We start from the raw sequence: 20,097 nt of genomic DNA, 5'->3' as shown, positions 1-20,097 counted from the left end.
GGGGAACTTCAGTGTCTGCATTTATCTCTTAAAATTGCTCATTGTCTATAAAACATGCAAATGATGTTCTTAAAATACAAATTATGTTCTTGTACAACACGAGAAGGGGCGTTAACCAACCCTGACATTATAAAAGCAATCTGAAGTGTATTTTTGGGTGGAGAGCTACATCTGATGTTTTGCAGTGTACATCTTCCCACGCGTGTGTTCAATAAACTCATCTGTTTGATTGCATCCTTCTGGGCTTCTGATATTTTGTTTTGGTTCTCAACATCGCGAATCGGGACAATGGGGAGAACTTTCAGTAAAAATATACTAAGAACATGACGCAGAGCCAATTACACCAACTTTGAATACATTCAGACTGTTTGAAATATTTCATCTTCAGATATTTTACCTTGGAGTACACATTGACAATAAACTGGACTGGGCTAAAAACACCACAGCACTTTACAGAAAGGGCCAGAGTCGTCTCTATTTTTTGAGGCGACTGAGGTCCTTCAACATCTGCCAGAAAATGCTCAGGATTTTCTATGAGTCTGTTGTGGCCAGTGCGATCCTCTATGCTGTTGCATGCTGGGGGAGCAGGCTGAGGGTCGCAGATGCCAACAGACTTAATAAACTAATCCGCAAGGCCAGTAATGTTGTGGGGATGGAGCTGGACTCCTTCAAGGTGGTGTCGGAGAGGCGGATGCTGTCCAAGTTAAAGACAATGTTGGATAACACCTCCCACCCACTCCATGACATGCTGGTCAGTCACAGGAGCTCGTTCAGTGAGAGACTGAGATTACCGAAAAGCACCACTGAACGACACAGGAAATCTTTCCTGCTTGTGGCCATCTCCCTGTACAACGCATCCACTTAACACACTGGTTACTGCTACAACTACACGTTTCTTTTCCAGCTATTTATTTATGAGTGACTTATGTATGTATATATATATATATTGTACTATTCTTAGTTAGCGTATTGTCTGTCTTGTCTTGATGTTGGTTTATGTTGGTTTATAATGGAGCACTGTAACAAAAAATAATTTCCCCCAGGGATCAATAAAGTATTCTGATTCTGATTCTGATTTTTGGGTCTGTTGATCTTTGTGACAAGTCAAAAATGTTTGGCCTTTAAACAATGCGCTCTTCATGAAGTCAGATAACTGCAGCATCTTGCAAACATGCTCCCTTATTACCCACAGCTCTGTAGTGTGACCTCTTTAACAGTTTCAGTGGTTACGAGCTACTTTACTTTACATTTAGGTGGCATTCTGACATAACAGGTGTGTGTTTGTCCAACTATTCCTCATTTCAGCTTTTCATCATAATAGAATCAATCATTTAAGCAGCATGTATATGTAGCTGAAAATGATTTACCGATTACAGATATAAGTTGACGCCTATCTGGTTTGAGTCATTATCTTTGATTGAGCTTCAGTTGGCTTGCAGCAGCAGGTAGCAGCAGGAGGTAGGTTCATTAAACACACCTCACTGAGGAGTGAAAAACACACAGTTTGTCCCAAACCTATACTTCATACTGATCGTGAGAAAGGTTTATGATTAAACGAAAAAACACAAACAAACATAGATCACCCACTTTTGAGAGTGAGTTGTTGTACTCGCAATGCAAAGCACAAACTACGTTTTCCGTTCACAGCACTGTGAGAGGTTACAGTAACCTGTGGGAACATACAGAAAACCAGAAGTACTGAAACTTTAAAAAGTCATCTTGTTTCTGTTTGCAAAGGTTAGCTGGCAGTGACAGTTCAGTAAAGTGAAGTGAAAGTCAGTTTTAAGAACATCTAAAGGTATTTTGAGGCACTAGTTGTGTCAGTTCCTTTTACTATAAAGCTGTTATGTCATGTTGATTTTTGTATTATACATACATACATACTTTTATAGTTTTTATACAGTGCATTGGTGCGTATAAACATGGTGAAGACGCTTCAAGATCATAGGAAGGCACTTGTTACATCTAAGGTATCCAGAAGAGCATCTCTGAATGCACAGCAGCAGTAGACCGCACACCATGTGAAACTCTTGTCAGCAAGGAATAAGAAACTGAGGCTACTGTTTGCATAGGCTCACCAAGATGGGACAAAGAAGATTAAAACAGAAACGCCGTTTGGTCTGATCGGTCTCAATTTCTGCTGCAACATTCGGACTATATAAAAATTAACAGTATTAACAGTTCAGGCTGCTGCCGGTGGTGTAAAGTTGGTGTAAAGGTGTGGCGGATATTTTACTTCGAACTCTTTGGGTTCCTTTGTACTCATAGTGAATCGTTTAAACACCACAGTCTACCTGATTATTGTTGCTGACCATGTCCATCTTTTTTGACAATATATTTTGATGGCTGCTTCCAGCACGATAATGCAACATGCCACAAAGCTCAAGCTCTTACACCGGTTCCTTTAACATAAAAATGAGTTCACTGTACATAAATGGTGTACCTAGTTAAGTATATATATATTAAATGCTAAAAATGCTGTGATGATTGCAATGTAGTGCATACTGTGTACAATTAGTATTATGGATTTGGGACATATCCATAAGTCCTGGTGAGTTGCTAGTTTAACTGCTAGGCAAAGTATTTCAAAAATGTATTTTATCTGCATGAAAGCTGGTCCGCATGTACATCTGTTTATCACTGTATGAACGTTTTCTAGGTTTCTGGGGTAATTCAGAAAGTAGTTTAGAGCAGCTGTGATCTGTGGTGACAGTGGTTTTCAAAATGGCAAATATAATCAGTTGCTTTACTGACTGAAAAGACAAGCTTTTTATATCTGGTAAAGAGAAGTAAAAATGTGTAGTATTTACAGTAAAGCAGTTGGGTATTAGATAAAAGTAAATAAACACAGAAGCTTCCTTTCACAGATATGGATTAAACCTAATCCTAGAATAAATACTTCTTTTTCTACACTTAATCCATGGCTCGCAAAACACCTGCAGAAATCTACAGCCACATTAAAAACTCTGAGAAGTTGTGTTCCTTTGTGCTAAATGCTATTGTCAACACACGGACAAGCAGTCTTTCTTTTTTTTTAAAAAAGGCAAACTTTTGTTCCTCAAAAATAATACACTGTATAAAATGTAAATTATGTCATCATTCCCACCTTCATTGTCACCTTCAAATACTCCTCGTCACTGGGGTTTCTACTCAGGAGTGTCTTTCAAAGGACATTTATGGATGCTTGTGGGTTTAAAAAGGTCTCTAATTAATTTCAATCTGAATGAATTTGCAACAGACAGATTCAGCCTGTGTGCAGACTGTCTGGCATATGTCTCTAAGAGATTTCTTCCCAGGATCTGCAGGTGATTGTAGTGTAGTAACAATTCTGACCCACATGGGAGACCCACACTAGAAGAAATAACCCTAAAAGTTTGGTAAAAATATAAACACAAGGCCTTGTTGAATAATGTACTCTGGGCAGACAAATCAAAGATAGAACTGATAGAAAACACACAGGGGAAGATTTTCAGGAGGATAAACTTATACCAACTGAAATGTATGGAGGTGGTGGTGCTATGTTTTGGGTCTCTTTGCTTCCTCTGGGAGTGGACTGTGAATGAGCTATGAATTCTGCATTAGATCAAATACTTTTCAAGAGTGATATGCAAAAATAAAAAACTTTCCTTTTTACATAATTTGTGGTTATATTGCTTCTTGTCACTAGAAATTGCTAAAGGACACTGACTTGTGACTGGCACATCCTTCGACTGTCTTCTTATGTACATGCAGCTTAACTTTAAATATCCCTTGTGAAGTATTATACATAAACAAAAGAAGAAAAAGAAGAAAAAAGCTCTTGTTTACATGTGATTTTTCCCCCCCTTAAATATACCTCAAGACCACAAACCACTAGGGTGTGTGCAAAACAGCATGTAGGTCACACACCTGAGTTGGATACAACATGGGCTATACCTCTTTCAGATCTAATTAAGTCTCACTGTTGCTATATCTTTCTCTTTCAACTTCACAATGAATACCGAAGACCATTCCAACACCACCTCCATCCTCTTCTTTTTACCTACATTCCACAACTGCTTCTTTTCAGAATCGTGCCTCGATCCTTGGTACATTGCTGCTGGTGTGGTTATTCTATTAAGCTCCATACTCGGCATCTTGGCAAACATCAGTGTGACAGGGAAACTCATTCAGAATTTGCGCGGTTCCTCCATGTCGCAGCACCTCATCTTCAACCTGGCACTGTCGGACCTCCTCTGTCTGCTCATCCTGGTGGTCGGCAGCATCGTTTTCTGGACCGGGCTACATTTAAACCATTCAATCTGTCAACTTCTCGTTTATCTCTTATTTTTCTGCAACACCACCAACTTAAACGTTCCGGTGCTGATAAGCATCCAGAGGTACTACCAGGTATGTATTTATCAGTCCTTTAAATATGTTGTCATTTTTTCTGAAAATAAGATCACAAGTAGGACTTTTGTTTGAGCCAATTAAGAGTGTTTCTTATCTTGGGAAATAAAAAACAGATGTACAGTACTGTCTATAAGTACTGTCTAAAAGAGCCACCGCACATTTGTTTATATTTTCCTTCCAATGAGCCAGACTTTCCTAAAGTTTTTAATGTGGTCTTAATCAATTGTTTAAGGCTTTCTGAAGGTCTTTCAAAGTTTTTCTTTGGACATTGGCAGCTTTTCATTTACTTTCAGTCCATTTGGGATTGTTTTGCTTTATTGTTTTTTTAAATTTAGCCTCTTAACACTGATCTTTGAATCATTCAAGCATATAAAGGTTACAGGGATGAACCAGTGCTGTGTCTACACATCACAAAAAACTGAGCAAATAACCAGTTTTTATCTTTGGGTACTTTGTTACAAGCACAATCACAAAAATGCATCATTTATCCCCATTCCTCTAGTTGAATCTATAAAAAAATACCAACAATATCACAGTTTGACAGGCATAAAATAGTAATATTGCACCAACAATGTGATTCCTAAGATTTGTTAGATGAAATCTATATAAACTGAAAAAGTGGAGCACAAAAGTGAAAGTGCTAAAAACTATCATCTACAGATGATATTTGAAAGTCATGTCCTTAAGATATAGGGGGAAAAAATCCAGCAAAGACCTGACACAGGACCTGAGAGATGCGTCTGGCCCTTTAGTTGATTCATTCACTGAAACCTCATCAGAAATAGTCTCAGGTGGCTGTCAAGAAATCATTCTTAAGGAAGGGAAACAGGGAGAAAAGCCTGAGGTATGCCAAATTACACAAGGACTGGGCTGAAAATCAGTGGCCACATGTACAACCTTGGAATATTTTTGTTCAAATCATCCTCAGTATATTCAGAAGAAGAGGTCAAAATGGAGGTACAACACTGAGTGTCTACAGCAGCTGTAAAACGCAGTGGATCCCTTATCCCCTGGTTTGGAGATGGATTTTTTTTAAAATTGGTGGACTGAAAAATACAAAAAAAGATACCACCAGATTTTGATCCATCGTGAAATACCATCTGGAAAGAGTCTGATTGGCAGCAGGTTCATTTTTCAGTACGACAACAATCCCACACCCACTGCCAATGTAGTAAATGCAAACCTGTATAGAAAACTGCGCAATGGAACACTATCAGTCATGGATTTGCCTCCATAGCCCAGACATTAGCATTTTTGAAACAGTGTGGGATCATGTTGACAGAGAAAAGAACAAAAAGGCAGCCAACATCCAAAGAAGAGCTTTGAATGTCCTTCAAGAATCCTGGAGAACTATTCCTGAAGACTACTTAAAGAAATTACAAGAAAAATTTCCTATGAGTATTCAGACTTTCAAGCTCATTAGATTTGTAGAGCGTTTTCCATTGTTCACATACATTAACCAATTATTCTTTAAAAAAAAAAAAAGGAAAGAAAAGAGAAAGGTAGCCAAATAAAAACAGTAAAAGAAACAAATGAAAATCTACTTTGGCATTCTTACGCCAAGCCAAGCCCTTCCTTTGGCTCACATACGTGTAAAATTATTTCCAAAGTGAAGCATTTGTCATGCTTCCTACATGACAGAGTCAATAATATTTATTCTTCCAGTTCCACTACTGTAAATGGAAGAAATAATAATCTTAATCTCCTCCTGGTTCCAATATACTGTACATACATTCCAATAAAAACCCCATTGAGATGAGATAAACTTTACAAGAGAGAATAATCCCTGCCGCTCAGTAATGTACCTCACTGGTCCCACCGGCATTTTAACCAGATATGGTCTGTAACAAATAAGCCAGCAAGACAAAGCTAAACGAGAAAGCCAAAAGACTCCCCAGTGGGGCGCAGGAAAGCTGAAGGAAAGGCGAAGGGGAAGAGCCGTATTGCATGAGGTGAACGTCATATTCTGAATACACAAACACTGATATCGCTAAATGCATCTTATATTCCCCTGAGGATACTATTATAACCCAATTTCCATTCATAAACCCACTTTAAAATCGTAGGAGCTTGTCTTCGTATCATTATTAACTTTTCTTTCTTTCTTACTTGTTTGTCCATGCGCACAGTGCAAACAGAAACTTCTAATATTTAATCCAGCACAGTATTGATGATGCCAATTTGATAAAATGTATATAAATGTAAAAAGAAAAAGGTACAAGCTTAACAAATAGAACAATACCCTTTAAAATATGCCACTGCAGGCAAGATTTAAATAACAGTGACTATAATTCTTATTGGTGTGGGGATTAAAACCACTGATCACATAAAGGTAATATTTAATATTACACCAATTCTTCTAGAGAATGAAATCCAGATTGAATGGGTGGGTGTGGGCTCAATACCCACGAACACATCAGTGAATGAAAAATGCAGCAAACTTTAATCTAAAAATGTCCTTTTCATTTGCCAGGTTCTGCACCGTGAGAAGTGGATCGAAGTGACCCCGACACAGCAGAAGATTTTTTTGACCTCTGTGTGGCTACTCGGAGCCCTGCTTGGTATATTTTTCCTAAGTGAGGTGAAAATTAAGAAGTGGACGGATAAGGGCTCCTGCGAGAATCTCAGCTTCTCACCGGTACAAGAATGTATCTACATCACATTCACAGTTATCAGCCATGTCGTCTCATTGACCTGCTACTCACTACTTGTTAGAGGGATCAACCGAATTCAAATCTTTGATAAGAAAAAGCTGAGGATTACCAAGTTATTTCTTCACATCATCGCTGGTTCCCTGGTATTTGCTGTCATTGCTCTGATGTTTCGCACAGCGTATGTGACTGTGCGTCTCGCAGCACCGGAAAAACTGCTTTACATCAGCAAAATGTTCATATTTATGGAATGTTTTTACTTTTTCAAGCACTCTCTGAACCCATTACTGTATTACTTTGCCTCTCTACATGAAAGCACCGATAAGGAAATCCGCTTCTTCATGTCTCTTGATGACAGCTCCTAATATGTTCTCCCATATTTTTGGCCTCCTCATGCTAATGTGGCCTGATAGCCATGAAAACTGATGGAAAAATATGGATCCTTTGTATGGACAAAAGAATTTGGATCTTTTTTACTGGACTGTGTGACTAAATGACTAAATGTATCAAGTTAAATACTAAAGTGACTGATTAGCTCATTTTCCTGTGGTATGATTATTCTGCCTTCACATTTTATCACCCATTAGGCTGGAGCCTAAATCCAGGTTACACCCTGGACAGATCGCCAGTCTATCGCAGCGCTAACACATAGAGACAGACAACCATTCACACTCATATTCATACCTACAGCCAATTTAAAACCCAGTTAAGTTAACTCATCTGAACTGTTGGAGGAAGCACGGAGAAAAAACACCCAACTACAGGGAAACAAGCTAGCCAGTGGATTCAAACCCAGGACCTTTTTGCTGCAAGGCAACTGGACTGCCACCATCCTGCTCTACAGTTTATTACATAATATATAATAATGTAGCAATGTATGTCATTGCATGGCCAAAACACTGTACCACATCCAAAACTAATAGATAGATCTGTTATTTTGGTTCTTTAAATCTCAAACTTTGTTTGCTTCACTGAAAGAATGGACACATAAAAAAATAAAACGATCTAATAAGGAGATCTATTTGGAGATGAGACTTATTGTGTTTTGAGCAAATAAAATCAGACTTTTAATGTTTATGGTGCATTTATGTGCTGTTTAATGAATGCGAAATATGGTTCTGACTCCAAACACGTCACGTGAACCCTCTCTAACTGAGTGAGCAACTTAGAAAGACTGCAAAATGTTTTGTTTGGTTGATAATCAACTTTTAATTTTGATTGGTACAGAATTTTGGACCAGTATTTATTTTCTAACGCAGCTTTGGGTTGTAACTGTTAGCCGCACTAGGCACAGACAAGTTATTTTTAACAGCAGCAAGTAGAGCAGCAATATTTATTTATCACAGGCTCTAAATAGCTAACAGCATGTTGTTTAAAATACAAAACATCTTTGTAGTATTAATGTAGTTTTATGACACGGTAAACTTCCTGACTTCAAATCTCATAATCCCATATTTTATTTACAATAGAACATCAAAACATGTCGAACAATTATTTAACAAAAGTCTGTATTTATCTGGGAACTGAGGAGATCAGCTGCTGGAATTTTGGGAGAATATTTTTCATTTCATAATGCTCCAGATGTTTTCAGTGGGTGAAAGGTCTGGACAGCAGCCAAGCCAGCTCAGCGCCCTGACTCTTCTACTACTAAGCTATGCTGTTGTAATAAATGCAGCATGAGGCTTAGCGTTGTATTACTGAAACGTGCAAGGCTTTCACTAAAATAAATGTTGTCTGGATGGGAGCATATGTTGCTCTGCATTTGTGGATGGCACTGTGACAGCAAAAGTTATTTTTGGGGGGGATGTGTTGCTGCCATCAGATTCTAAATGAGCTAATATTTGTCATGCAGTAGTAAAACGTTCTAGTTTAAATACTGTCTGTGATTCACTGTGAACAAAATGTGGTTTCATGAGGTTTGCAAATCATTGCATTCTGTCTTTATTTGCATTTTACACAGCGATGATGACAACCTGAGAAGAATGAAAAGTTACATTTATAGTGTTAGTTTGCAGCTTAGCGTGTTAACATTAGCACTAAATGCAAACTGCACTTAAGGCTAAATCAAATGCATTAACTACACTGAATAGTCACTTTATTAGGTACAACTTGCTAGGAGCAGGTTTGACCTCTTTGTTCTGATGGTGGATCTAATTCTAACGACTGCGAGTTCAGCAAATTCACTGTTATGCTCAAGAAACCAGTTTGAGATGATTCAAGCTTTGTGACATGGAATGATATCCTGGTGGAAGAAGATGGATGCACTGTGGTCATAAAGGGATGGGCATGGTCAGCAACTATATTCAGGTAGGTTGGGCATTTAAATGAGGCTCAGTTGGTACTCCTCTGACCTCAAAGAAGGATATCTGTATATCTTCTCTTTTTTACGAAATCAGTGCAAAATTAGAAACTTTTGAGCACTTAATACAAAAGAGAGCAAGCGCCTACCCGTCATGAGGCGAGACACAAAGGTCTCGGTGAGCTGCAGGAAACCGTGGTCAATGTACTGCAGAAAGGTGTGATGAGGGAGGCAGCGCACAGCAAACACGGCAAACAAGGTGTGATAGCCTGGAGAAACACAAAGGAGGCATCTGCTTTTTATGTTCCTAAATTCTCCTGCAGGCTTTTTAGCCCGTTTTCATGTTTACCAGTTTTATTTGTTCAGTCTTTGTATTGTATTGTAAAAAGCCTGACATAAAACAAATGGAACAAAGCATTCAGCTGACTGCTCAGCTTCAGAGGAGTGCATTTCTTACTTTTATTTACCAAAGGGATACACGCTCAGTATGCCTGCTGCGTTACACTTTCACTTCATTTAGACATTTAAACCTCCAGCCTCAGTGTTAAGGGTGTGTTGACGTCTCGCATTCATCATCTCCCCCCCCCATTCCCTTACAGTTTATGATCCCAGCACAGAAAGCCTTCGCTGGTGCTTAGGCTCCAGAAAATTTGTCCAAATGATTAAAATGCATTCACACTTTCTTACTCATGTCTGCATATTGTTAAATGTTTAACATATTTTTGGTTACATTAGCGCAGAGGAAAAACACACACATTGTTACGCTGGCTGAGGCAGAGGCAGACCGGATTATAACAGCTAGTTTTAAAGTGTGTGATACCGGGTGGGAGGGGCAGGCAGAGACTCCGGGTGGATTCCAGGATCCGAAGCATGAAGTGAAAGACGGACCACTCGGCCGGACTGCCCTGCTGCGTCCTGGAACGCGCGCACGCACGCACGCACACACGCAGACACACACACACACACACACACACACACACAATTCAGATAAGAACATTACATAAGGTGAGTACACATGTGATGAGAGGTTAACACAAATACACACATGTGGGCACACACGTGACGGGGAATGATGGTGCACACATACCTCGAGATGATTGCACACCTTTAGTCTGCACTTTATATTACATTAGTTGGAAACATGACTGATTTGTACTCACAAGCACAAAACACGAGGGCCGAGTTTGTACTTCAGCCAGACTGACTCCAGCACGTGTCTGATGAGCTCCAACTAAACACACAAACACACACAGACAGAGACACACCTTAGCGTTTGAGCCGCATATGCTCGATTAGATTCAAATGAAATGAAACTCGAATGATTTGTGAGCCTGTAAACTTTTGCGCAAAGCAGGGCGTTTTATCTGAAAAAGTTTCGACATGTTTTTCTGCTGTGGCGACAGTGATGTTCGCTTCATGGAAATTTACACTTGTCCTATGATCAGTTTCCTCACTTCTCCCTTTTTTTTTTCCTACTTCCCATTTTCATCTCGAGTAAACAAGTGCAACCCCAGTGCACCAGGATGTGAACACGTTTCACACTCGCCCATATTATTTCGCCACACGCTTGGGATCATACGAACGCACTCGACCCGTCCTCAACGTGTCGGCCCGTACTGAAAGATTCATGGGCTTTTTTCCACAGGTGATCACTCTTTCACTTGTACAATAACAGGAAAAACGATCCATATCCTGGACACCAGTTGGAAACCTTCCGCCAGCTGCTCCAAATGCCAGCAGCCAACATCCTCCACTCACCTCGGGGTGGGAATTAGCTGCACTTATGTAACAGACGAACCCAAAAGTCAAAAAGGTGTTCAGGATAAACATAATAATAAGCTCCTCTGGGCTTTTCCCCCCCACTTCTTGACGATGCTTTATTAAGTTTTAAATAATGTTAAACTTACCCCTGCACCGTCTGTGCTAAATAACACCATAAATCCCCCCAAACTCTGTATCTTTAAAAGCCATGAAAAAATATGAACCCCCGCTAAGGGTGATAACAATTTTAAATGGAAACTATGACAAAGGAAAACTATTATTTTTGTATTATTACTTTTTTTTCTAGTTTCCATAGTGGATTTAAAGGTTTTGAATGAATTCTGATTTAACTTTGCAGGGTGGTAGAGTAAGGTCATTTTAACAAGCCATTAAAATTTGGCAAGGTCTTCAAGATCAACCTAATGATTTATTGGTTGAAAATCGACAAAAAGCCTTACAAATGTGGTGTGTATTGTCAACATATACAGTGGGGCAAAAAAGTATTTCGTCAGCCATCGATTGTGCAAGTTCCCCCACCTAAAATGATGACAGAGGTCAGTAATTTGCACCAGAGGTACACTTCAACTGTGAGAGACAGAATGTGAAAAAAAAAATCCATGAATCCACATGGTAGGATTTGTAAAGAATTTATTCGTAAATCAGGGTGGAAAATAGGTATTTGGTCAATAACAAAAATACAACTCAATACTTTGTAACATAACCTTTGTTGGCAATAACAGAGGTCAAACGTTTACTATAGGTCTTTACCAGGTTTGCACACACAGTAGCTGGTATTTTGGCCCATTCCTCCATGCAGATATTCTCGAGAGCAGTGATGTTTTGGGGCTGTCGCCGAGCAACACGGACTTTCAACTCCCGCCACAGATTTTCTATGGGGTTGAGGTCTGGAGACTGGCTAGGCCACTCCAGGACTTTCAAATGCTTCTTACGGAGCCACTCCTTTGTTGCCCGGGCGGTGTGTTTTGGATCATTGTCATGTTGGAAGACCCAGCCTCGTTTCATCTTCAAAGTTCTCACTGATGGAAGGAGGTTTTGGCTCAAAATCTCACGATACATGGCCCCATTCATTCTGTCCTTAACACGGATCAGTCGTCCTGTCCCCTTGGCAGAAAAACAGCCCCATAGCATGATGTTTCCACCCCCATGCTTCACAGTAGGTATGGTGTTCTTGGGATGCAACTCAGTATTCTTCTTCCTCCAAACACGACGAGTTGAGTTTATGCCAAAAAGTTCTACTTTGGTTTCATCTGACCACATGACATTCTCCCAATCCTCTGCTGTATCATCCATGTGCTCTCTGGCAAACTTCAGACGGGCCTGGACATGCACTGGCTTCAGCAGCGGAACACGTCTGGCACTGCGGGATTTGATTCCCTGCCGTTGTAGTGTGTTACTGATGGTGACCTTTATTACTTTGGTCCCAGCTCTCTGCAGGTCATTCACCAGGTCCCCCCGTGTGGTTCTGGGATCTTTGCTCACCGTTCTCATGATCATTTTGACCTCACGGGATGAGATCTTGCGTGGAGCCCCAGATCGAGGGAGATTATCAGTGGTCTTGTATGTCTTCCATTTTCTGATGATTGCTCCCACAGTTGATTTTTTCACACCAAGCTGCTTGCCTATTGTAGATTCACTCTTCCCAGTCTGGTGCAGGTCTACAATACTTTTCCTGGTGTCCTTCGAAAGCTCTTTGGTCTTGGCCATGGCGGAGTTTGGAGTCTGACTGTTTGAGGCTGTGGACAGGTGTCTTTTATACAGATGATGAGTTCAAACAGGTGCCATTCATACAGGTAACGAGTGGGGGACAGAAAAGCTTCTTACAGAAGACGTTACAGGTCTGTGAGAGCCAGAGATTTTCCTTGTTTGAGGTGACCAAATACTTATTTTCCACCCTGATTTACGAATAAATTCTTTACAAATCCTACCATGTGAATTCATGGATTTTTTTTTCACATTCTGTCTCTCACAGTTGAAGTGTACCTCTGGTGCAAATTACTGACCTCTGTCATCATTTTAAGTAGGGGAACTTGCACAATCGGTGGCTGACTAAATACTTTTTTGCCCCACTGTATCTATACAGATTTAAAATAATAACTCACATTTGACCTCTAACATTTCCTTCAAAAGACTGATGTGAAGGCCAAAATGGTAATATTACTATATACAGCTATATAAAACTGTGTCTTACTGCCATTGTTTGTATTAACAACATATAGACATAAAAGGAACAATATATGGGGATTCTAACGTTACTTTTGACCTCTGACCTCTTCTTCAAGGTCAAATAAACCTTCAGAAAATGTCTTTTATCTTTAAAACTGTTCTTAAAAATTCTACTGCCTTTGTTTGTAGGGGCAACATTTTGGAAACCATACTGCTGTATAAAGATTCTAAATATCACATTATAGTTTGCATCCAAATATCAGGTCATAATTGACCTTTGACCTCACTTTTACATTTCGCATCTGCCTTTCTTTCATGCTGTTTAGTCAGTTAGAAATTATCTGATAAGCTACAGTTATTCATGTCCATGTTATTTATGAATCGATACCTATGATCTACTCCTACATAATGTTTGTGTAATTAAAGTAAACATCTGTCATGCTACCCTTATTAAAGATCATTTAAAAAGAACAAAGAAAACAAATGAACATATAAAAATACAATATTATCTGCTTTAAAGTAAATACTGCTCAGAGAGTGAGCTGCTTTGGTGGAGGGCTGAGTTCTCAGAGTGCTTCTTGTTTGGGGATTTATTTCTTTATTATCTTTAATTTCTTTTAAATCCTTTTTCCTCTCCGTTTCTTTTTGAATTTTCTTAAAGCCCATTTTGTCAGCACTGTAAGCACAAATTAGGAAAGGAATGCCCCAAAAGACCATTGCATTCATCACGCATTTCAAAGTATTTTTCTCCAAAAATTAGAAACTGTACTCGGTTGTCAACCTTTCAAACAAAACAAATTCCTAGAAGCTCAAGCAGCTCGTTGCTGATGCAGGAGCAGCGTCTTTGTGGAGAAAACGGTCAAACAAAAGGCAATCAAGTGATTTAAAGGCACACACACAAACACAGTTATCCCTCTGCGGCCTTCTGCTCCAATTTATAAAGTCGCCAATTTGTCTTAATGAACCTCGGCCCAGACAGGAAGCTGGATTTACCCGTGTAGGTCTCTTGTTAGCAAAAAGTTTAGTAACCTTGGGTAGAGAGCAACTTTTCTACTGCATAGTAAGTATATTCCAGCCTATTAGTTGCAATACTTTTTTTTTTTTAGCAATTCATATTCGGCTATTAGTGTGGTTGTTCTTTGCCTTGACATTGGCTGTGTTATAAAAAGGAATGCATCTCCGTTGTCTGTGGCAGCGGGGACAGGAAATAAATAACTATGACAATAATGTACTGCCGAGCTGTAATCTATCATAACAGAAGTTCCCCAGCTCTTAAAAGCTGTAATCTTTTTCATTGCCAACTTTTCCCCTGTGTCAATGTAACCATTAGTCTCAATAAGCACCAACAAGAAGGGGAGATGTTCTGTTTTGTAGTACCACCCTGAGTTTTTCAAGCATGAGTCAGCTTGATGTGAGTCAGTTAGTGAGCTTAAAGTCAAAAGCATCTTTTAAATGAGTCCGTCAGCCAAATGTTCACTTTCATGCAACCAAAGAAAAGAAATTATTATTTAAAAAATCATTTTCATTCCAAAGGCGCAGGTTAAAGCTCAGGAGCCCACCATACCAAGCTGAGCCATCGACAGATCCTACTGTGAGCAGATGAACAGAGAGGATTTCTTCTTTTATTTCTTTTTTTTTTTATACTCTGTTATTTACAATTCCACAATGTAATGTCCCAAAACATAATGCATCCTGCTTTCAATTCACTTCCCGCCTTACCCTTGGCCTGATTTAACACTGTTGTGTTGATGTATGCCGTATGTCTGCTTTCAAGGGGCTCCTAACTGTGAAGGGACTCACCCACCAGGAATACTAAAAACTGACTTTACAGAGCCAAGAACCTCTATCTGATACTGAACACAGGTTGAGAAAGTCTTTCCACTTGGATGTGCAGATCCTATCTGCACGAGCTGTACATTTTAATGAAAATTTTATTTGTGCTTTGTGTAGCAAGTCTCAATAAAAACGGGGAAAATTTTCTAAAACTCTTCTAAACAACGATTTTATTCACAATAAAACATAAAAACAAACACATCAAATGGTTAAATTGAATATATACTCCATTATAAGAAAAAATACTGGGCTTCGTATAGTAATTAATTTAGTTATTTTTACTGTCTTTTTGTATTTTGTGCATTTAACTGCTGAAAATACTTATTAAATATATTTGGGGTTATAAAATAAAATGTTATGTTCTAATTATTTTTCCCATTTCTACTCTAATAGCGCTCACTTTGACAAGCTCATTTTTTCTATCGTGATCCCAGCTGCTGTGAAGGCTTACCCAGGCAATGCAATTATCCAGCAGCTACCCCCGCAGGTTTGCTCAGTGCTCACAGTGACGACTTCATCATGGATAAATTCCCCAGTAATACTGATTATTGCCATTATGTCAAAAGAAGTTGTTCATGCCATTTCAGAAGTATCAGTTATATTTAAGTTTTTTTATTTCCTGGTTGCAAAGAAAAAGACCATGGGAACTTCTTGTTATGCCAAACTTTAGAGATTTTACTGAATTTACCTTTTTCCCCCCAGAATACCAGGAGAGCGATCACTGGAGTTTAGTAATAATGAATAAAAAAGAATACATAATAAATAAATAGTGATTTTTTTGTTTGTTTGTTTTCAATGCCGTGACATTTTCAAAATAAAAGCCTCAAGTTATTTATTTTCTGCTTAGAAGGTGTTTTAGAAGAAGCATTACAAAATTAACACATCCTGCAAAAATCTGATTTTCAAAATAAAATATCTGACTTTCAGTTGATGTCAGCTTATCAGCATGCCTTATGGTTGCCAAACAAAAGTATAATAGTATGCTTTTTTAATAATAAAAGACTACTATTTAAATTGGGCTTTCTTAAATGTTAGAAGTACCTACTATTCTATATTTACTACTATACTTGCTACAACTTTTTTGAAGCTGGTACTTTTTCTAATGAAATCAATGGACAGATGTATTTTGCTGACATGTCACATTTAAAAATGACAAATGTGACTACTGATCTGCAAAACAAATGATGGCTTTCTAGTAAAGTGGCTTTTTTAGTAGCTTTACTTCCCTGAACTATATTTCTAACACTAGAAGCATTTCAGCTACTTCCAGTGGGAAGTAAACAGTATTTTGTAAAGCTAGTTCAAAGCAGTTTTTCCATCAGTGCCTGTTGAGCGCTGATCTCTTGACACGGTTCAATGTCTTTATAAACACACATCAGACACAATAGACAGTCCCATCAGTTGTTTCATGTAACTCCAAAAATCAACAGGTGTCTGCAGCGCACAAAGAAACACCAGAGAAAAAATTTAGTCACCCCCCCCCCCCCCCCTTTTTTTTTTAGAGTGGATTTATGGATTTAGCAAAGGGGTCTTTAGAGAGAAGTGATGGCTGCTGAGAGGACTGTAAGTGCGACCTGACAGCTTCTAGAGGGGTTTTCTAAAATGGATAGTCAAATATTTAGTTATAGTGAAAATTCTCTGACTTATACACTGTGTAATCTTTGCTGGGAGTGTGACGATACATCCCCCAAAAAAGGACAAAAGTGAAAAATCTTTTAAAAAAAAATAGATCCAAAAGGATATACAGAGCTCCTAGACCTCTCTCTCTCTCTCTCTCTCTCTCTCACACACACACACGCACACACACACACACACACACAAACACAATGTGTACTAACCAGTTTGGCTACATAGCTGACAACCAGCGAGTCAATCTTTTTCTTCCCCAGTTGAGGAAGGTGTCTGCTGAGGTGTTCTCGAAGCTTGTCAACTGTCTGGGATGCAAAAAAAATACACAAATTAACTTCTGTGCATGTATGTGTGTGAGTGTGTGTGAGTGTGTGTGAGTGCCGTCAAGCGAAAGTTGGTGTGTTTTAAGCATACTTTGCAGTGCACTCAGCAGGGTCAAAATGAGTTCACCTCGAAAGCTTCCCTCAAATATGTTATGAAATTGATTTAAGCATGGAAAGGAAAGGAAAGGAAAGGAAAGGAAAGGAAGGAAAGGGGTGAGCAGAGACGAAAAGAGTGAATGGCAAGAAAAGGAAAGAGATGGGCTAAAACATGTGAAAATGGAAGAAGAGATGGAGGGCAAAAGAGAGGAAGATAGCAAGACTGGGTCATTCTAAGAATAGCTAAAAGACTGCTTGCATCTCTACAAAACTCCATTAAATTGAAGCTATCTGCTCTTTGGAAACTATGCTGAGCACAGGGAAAACTAGGCGATATGAAATTGTCCATCAAACGATGTACTGTGGGGGGAAAAAAATGCAGGACAGGGACCTTAAGATGGCCCTTTTTTAAAGTGTTGACTCATCTGAAGCAGAACGGGAACTTCACCTTAAAGATGACTATGGAGGACAATAATTGGTTGTCAGCATTTCACTATAGATTTTTGGTGGCCTGTATGTCAACCTACAGTGTAGGAAAAAAAAATACTACAAGGAGATGTTAAGCTGTAAAATAAACAATCTGAGACTTTCACATGCATTTTACAATCAACTTGTTTTTTACTATACACCAGTATAGTTAGTGTTGGCAGGGGGATAACACATCTATTACACATCTGAACAGATCAGATGCAGATCAGGACGATACTGTTGACACATGCTTTACCAACTAAGCCTCTGCTGCAAATATACACTCATGGACCACTTAATTAGGTAAAGCTGTGGAATTTCTTGTTAATCTAAATGTCTAATCAGTTGATGCTGCTGAAGTTGAACATTTAAGTGACAGTGGGATTGGCCTGTGTGAGGCTAATCCCACTGTCACTTAAAGTCACTGTAAACCCAAGAGATGGACCTACTGGGACCATCTCTTGGGTTTACAGAAAAAGTCCAAAAAAAAAAAAAAAAGCAGCAGTTCTCTAGATACTAGAGGTCAGAGAAGAATGGGCAGACTGCTTTGACCTCAAAATAAATAACTCAATTAAGTAATCAAGGCATGCAGAAGAGCACATCTTAATGGACAACAAGTCAAACCTTGAAGCAGATGGGCTACAGCAGCAGAAGACCACACCACTGTCGTCAAAGAACGGGAAATTTAGGTTATAATTTGCACAGGCTCACCAAAATTGGGCAATGACTGTAAAAATGTTTTCTGATCTGATGAGCCTCAAGTTCTTCTGCAAGGATTTAGTGCAAACAACAGGAAAGCATGGATCACTCCTCCCTTGTATAAGTGGTTCAGCCTGATGGCGGTGGTGTAACAGTGTGGTCTTATTTGATTTTAGAAATACACTCCTAAAACCTCATTAAAAGATCATGACGAACAAACCAAGGAAAAAGGATCTCCCCGAACTGTTTCCTCAAATTTAGAGACACACTTTTTTAACCCTCTCGAGGCAGGCGTTGCAGATTTGTAACAGTTAAAAACTAACAACCTGATTACCCCGCATACATATTTTATGAGTTTTTTTTTACTCAGAAGTACCACTGCAGGACTTGGTTGTGCATTAGCAACAAAAAGTTTAATTTGAGCCTGAGAGGGTTAAATATCACCGTCTGCGTAGTAACATTAAGCTTCTTTTTGGTAGTAACTGAAACTCCCCAGCAAAAATACATCAAACGTACTTCTGGACATGAAGTCCACTTTATTTGTATGTCTGCGAAGATGCAGCTATTGACCGCTCACTCACCAGGCCTATGAATGCCCTCTGTTGATGATCCTCCTCCTGGAAAAGCGGCACCAGCTTCTTATCTAGAAGAGAGCAGGCAATAGTGAAACGTGTGCGCATAAAAGGGGCGTTTGAAGATAGCTTTGATGCTGAAGCGATGCCAAATTAATCAAGCGCAGGTAGGCACGTATGTGAGTCCTGGAACATCATTAAACAAGCCATCAGTAGAAATGTAAGAAACCAAAAAGTCTGATTTCTTTTTTCTGATGGCTTTTAAATTTATAATAAAAAAAGAAGCTGAATATAAGATATTAATAGATTCTTTTTGAGCATTTTTTGCTTTAAAAATAAATCCCAAACCTTTGGGGGTTAAGAAGCTGCAGTCCCGCCATGTGTGTGTGTGTGTGAGTGCGAGAGTATTTTGGCATGGTGAAGTTGTTTCATGTCAATCTCACAAAAGTGGACCACACTGCAGCTTTAGATGAATTATTACATGCGTGCATACACAAATACACACATCTTTTGATCCCTTTCACACATGCAAGAAGTGAACTTTTTGATGTTACAGCAAAAAATGTTTTTTACAGATGTGAAAAAAAAGTGCTTGCAATGCACAGCAAACCTGCAGACTGTGCTGCCAGGTTCAATGTACGCCTTTTATCAGTTCAAAGCAATCAGCTGTTTTACATGTAGGCCGTGACCCTGAATTGAATAAGTGGATGGTTTAGATGGGGTCCCATAATAAACTATACTGCTGACATAATCATCAACAATACTGACACTGGAAATTAATTCGTGAAGAGTCGTTTGAATTTAGTCTCTTTGGTTTTGCATCAGTTAGTGATCTCAATATATTCTTTTGTATTTTCTTCGAGATCATCAAATTTTAATATAACTTGATTAAATATAAAATGCCAATTTTAAATGATCTCATTTATTAAAGGAAAAAATCCAAATCCACCTAGACCTGTATGAAAAAGAACCCGACCCACATGGTGTTAAATTTTAACTTCGTGACTCTCCTGGCCAAAAATAATTCTTTAAAATTATAATGTTTTAATACTGATAGAAAGCTTGGAAAAATGAGCCACATATTATCATATGTGTGTATTTAATTTCTATAAATATTTGATATCATGACATCCCTGCTCACAAGGAAACTGTACGAGTCCAGCCAGATCAATACTGCCATCCCTTAAACCACACTTTAGCATGAATAGTTC

The 20,097-nt window shown here is 38.9% G+C and overlaps 2 protein-coding genes across 2 annotated transcripts in view; one reads left to right on the top strand and one right to left on the bottom strand.

Annotated features, from left to right (window-relative positions):
* The window catches only part of gsap (gamma-secretase activating protein), a 55,297-nt gene that overhangs the window by 13,619 nt on the left and 21,581 nt on the right, over nucleotides 1-20,097 (bottom strand). Inside the window, exons 24-28 of the mRNA XM_082511557.1 lie at nucleotides 18,896-18,957; nucleotides 16,938-17,033; nucleotides 10,482-10,552; nucleotides 10,142-10,236; nucleotides 9,471-9,590 (exon numbers count right to left, since the gene is read on the bottom strand). Of these exons, the coding sequence (XP_082367683.1) occupies nucleotides 9,471-9,590; nucleotides 10,142-10,236; nucleotides 10,482-10,552; nucleotides 16,938-17,033; nucleotides 18,896-18,957 (444 nt within the window). The remainder of the gene's footprint in view (nucleotides 1-9,470; nucleotides 9,591-10,141; nucleotides 10,237-10,481; nucleotides 10,553-16,937; nucleotides 17,034-18,895; nucleotides 18,958-20,097) is intronic.
* On the top strand, nucleotides 3,902-8,051 carry LOC309692754 (uncharacterized protein). Its single transcript, XM_082511564.1, has 2 exons — nucleotides 3,902-4,368; nucleotides 6,845-8,051. Exons 1-2 carry the CDS (start codon nucleotides 3,973-3,975, stop codon nucleotides 7,385-7,387), a joined length of 939 nt encoding a protein of 312 aa, XP_082367690.1. The 5' UTR covers nucleotides 3,902-3,972; the 3' UTR covers nucleotides 7,388-8,051.

The sequence above is a fragment of the Aulonocara stuartgranti genome, assembly GCF_965226115.1.
Source record: "Aulonocara stuartgranti genome assembly, chromosome: 17".
NCBI classification, from domain to species: domain Eukaryota; kingdom Metazoa; phylum Chordata; class Actinopteri; order Cichliformes; family Cichlidae; genus Aulonocara; species Aulonocara stuartgranti.
This window is presented reverse-complemented; position numbering and strand designations above follow the sequence as displayed.

Coding starts and splice junctions, on each gene's coding strand:
- LOC309692754 (XM_082511564.1), top strand. CDS start 3,973: ATGAATACCGAAGACCATTCCAACACCACCTCCATCCTCTTCTTTTTA. Junction 4,369..6,844: donor GCATCCAGAGGTACTACCAG/GTATGTATTTAT, acceptor TTCATTTGCCAG/GTTCTGCACCGTGAGAAGTG.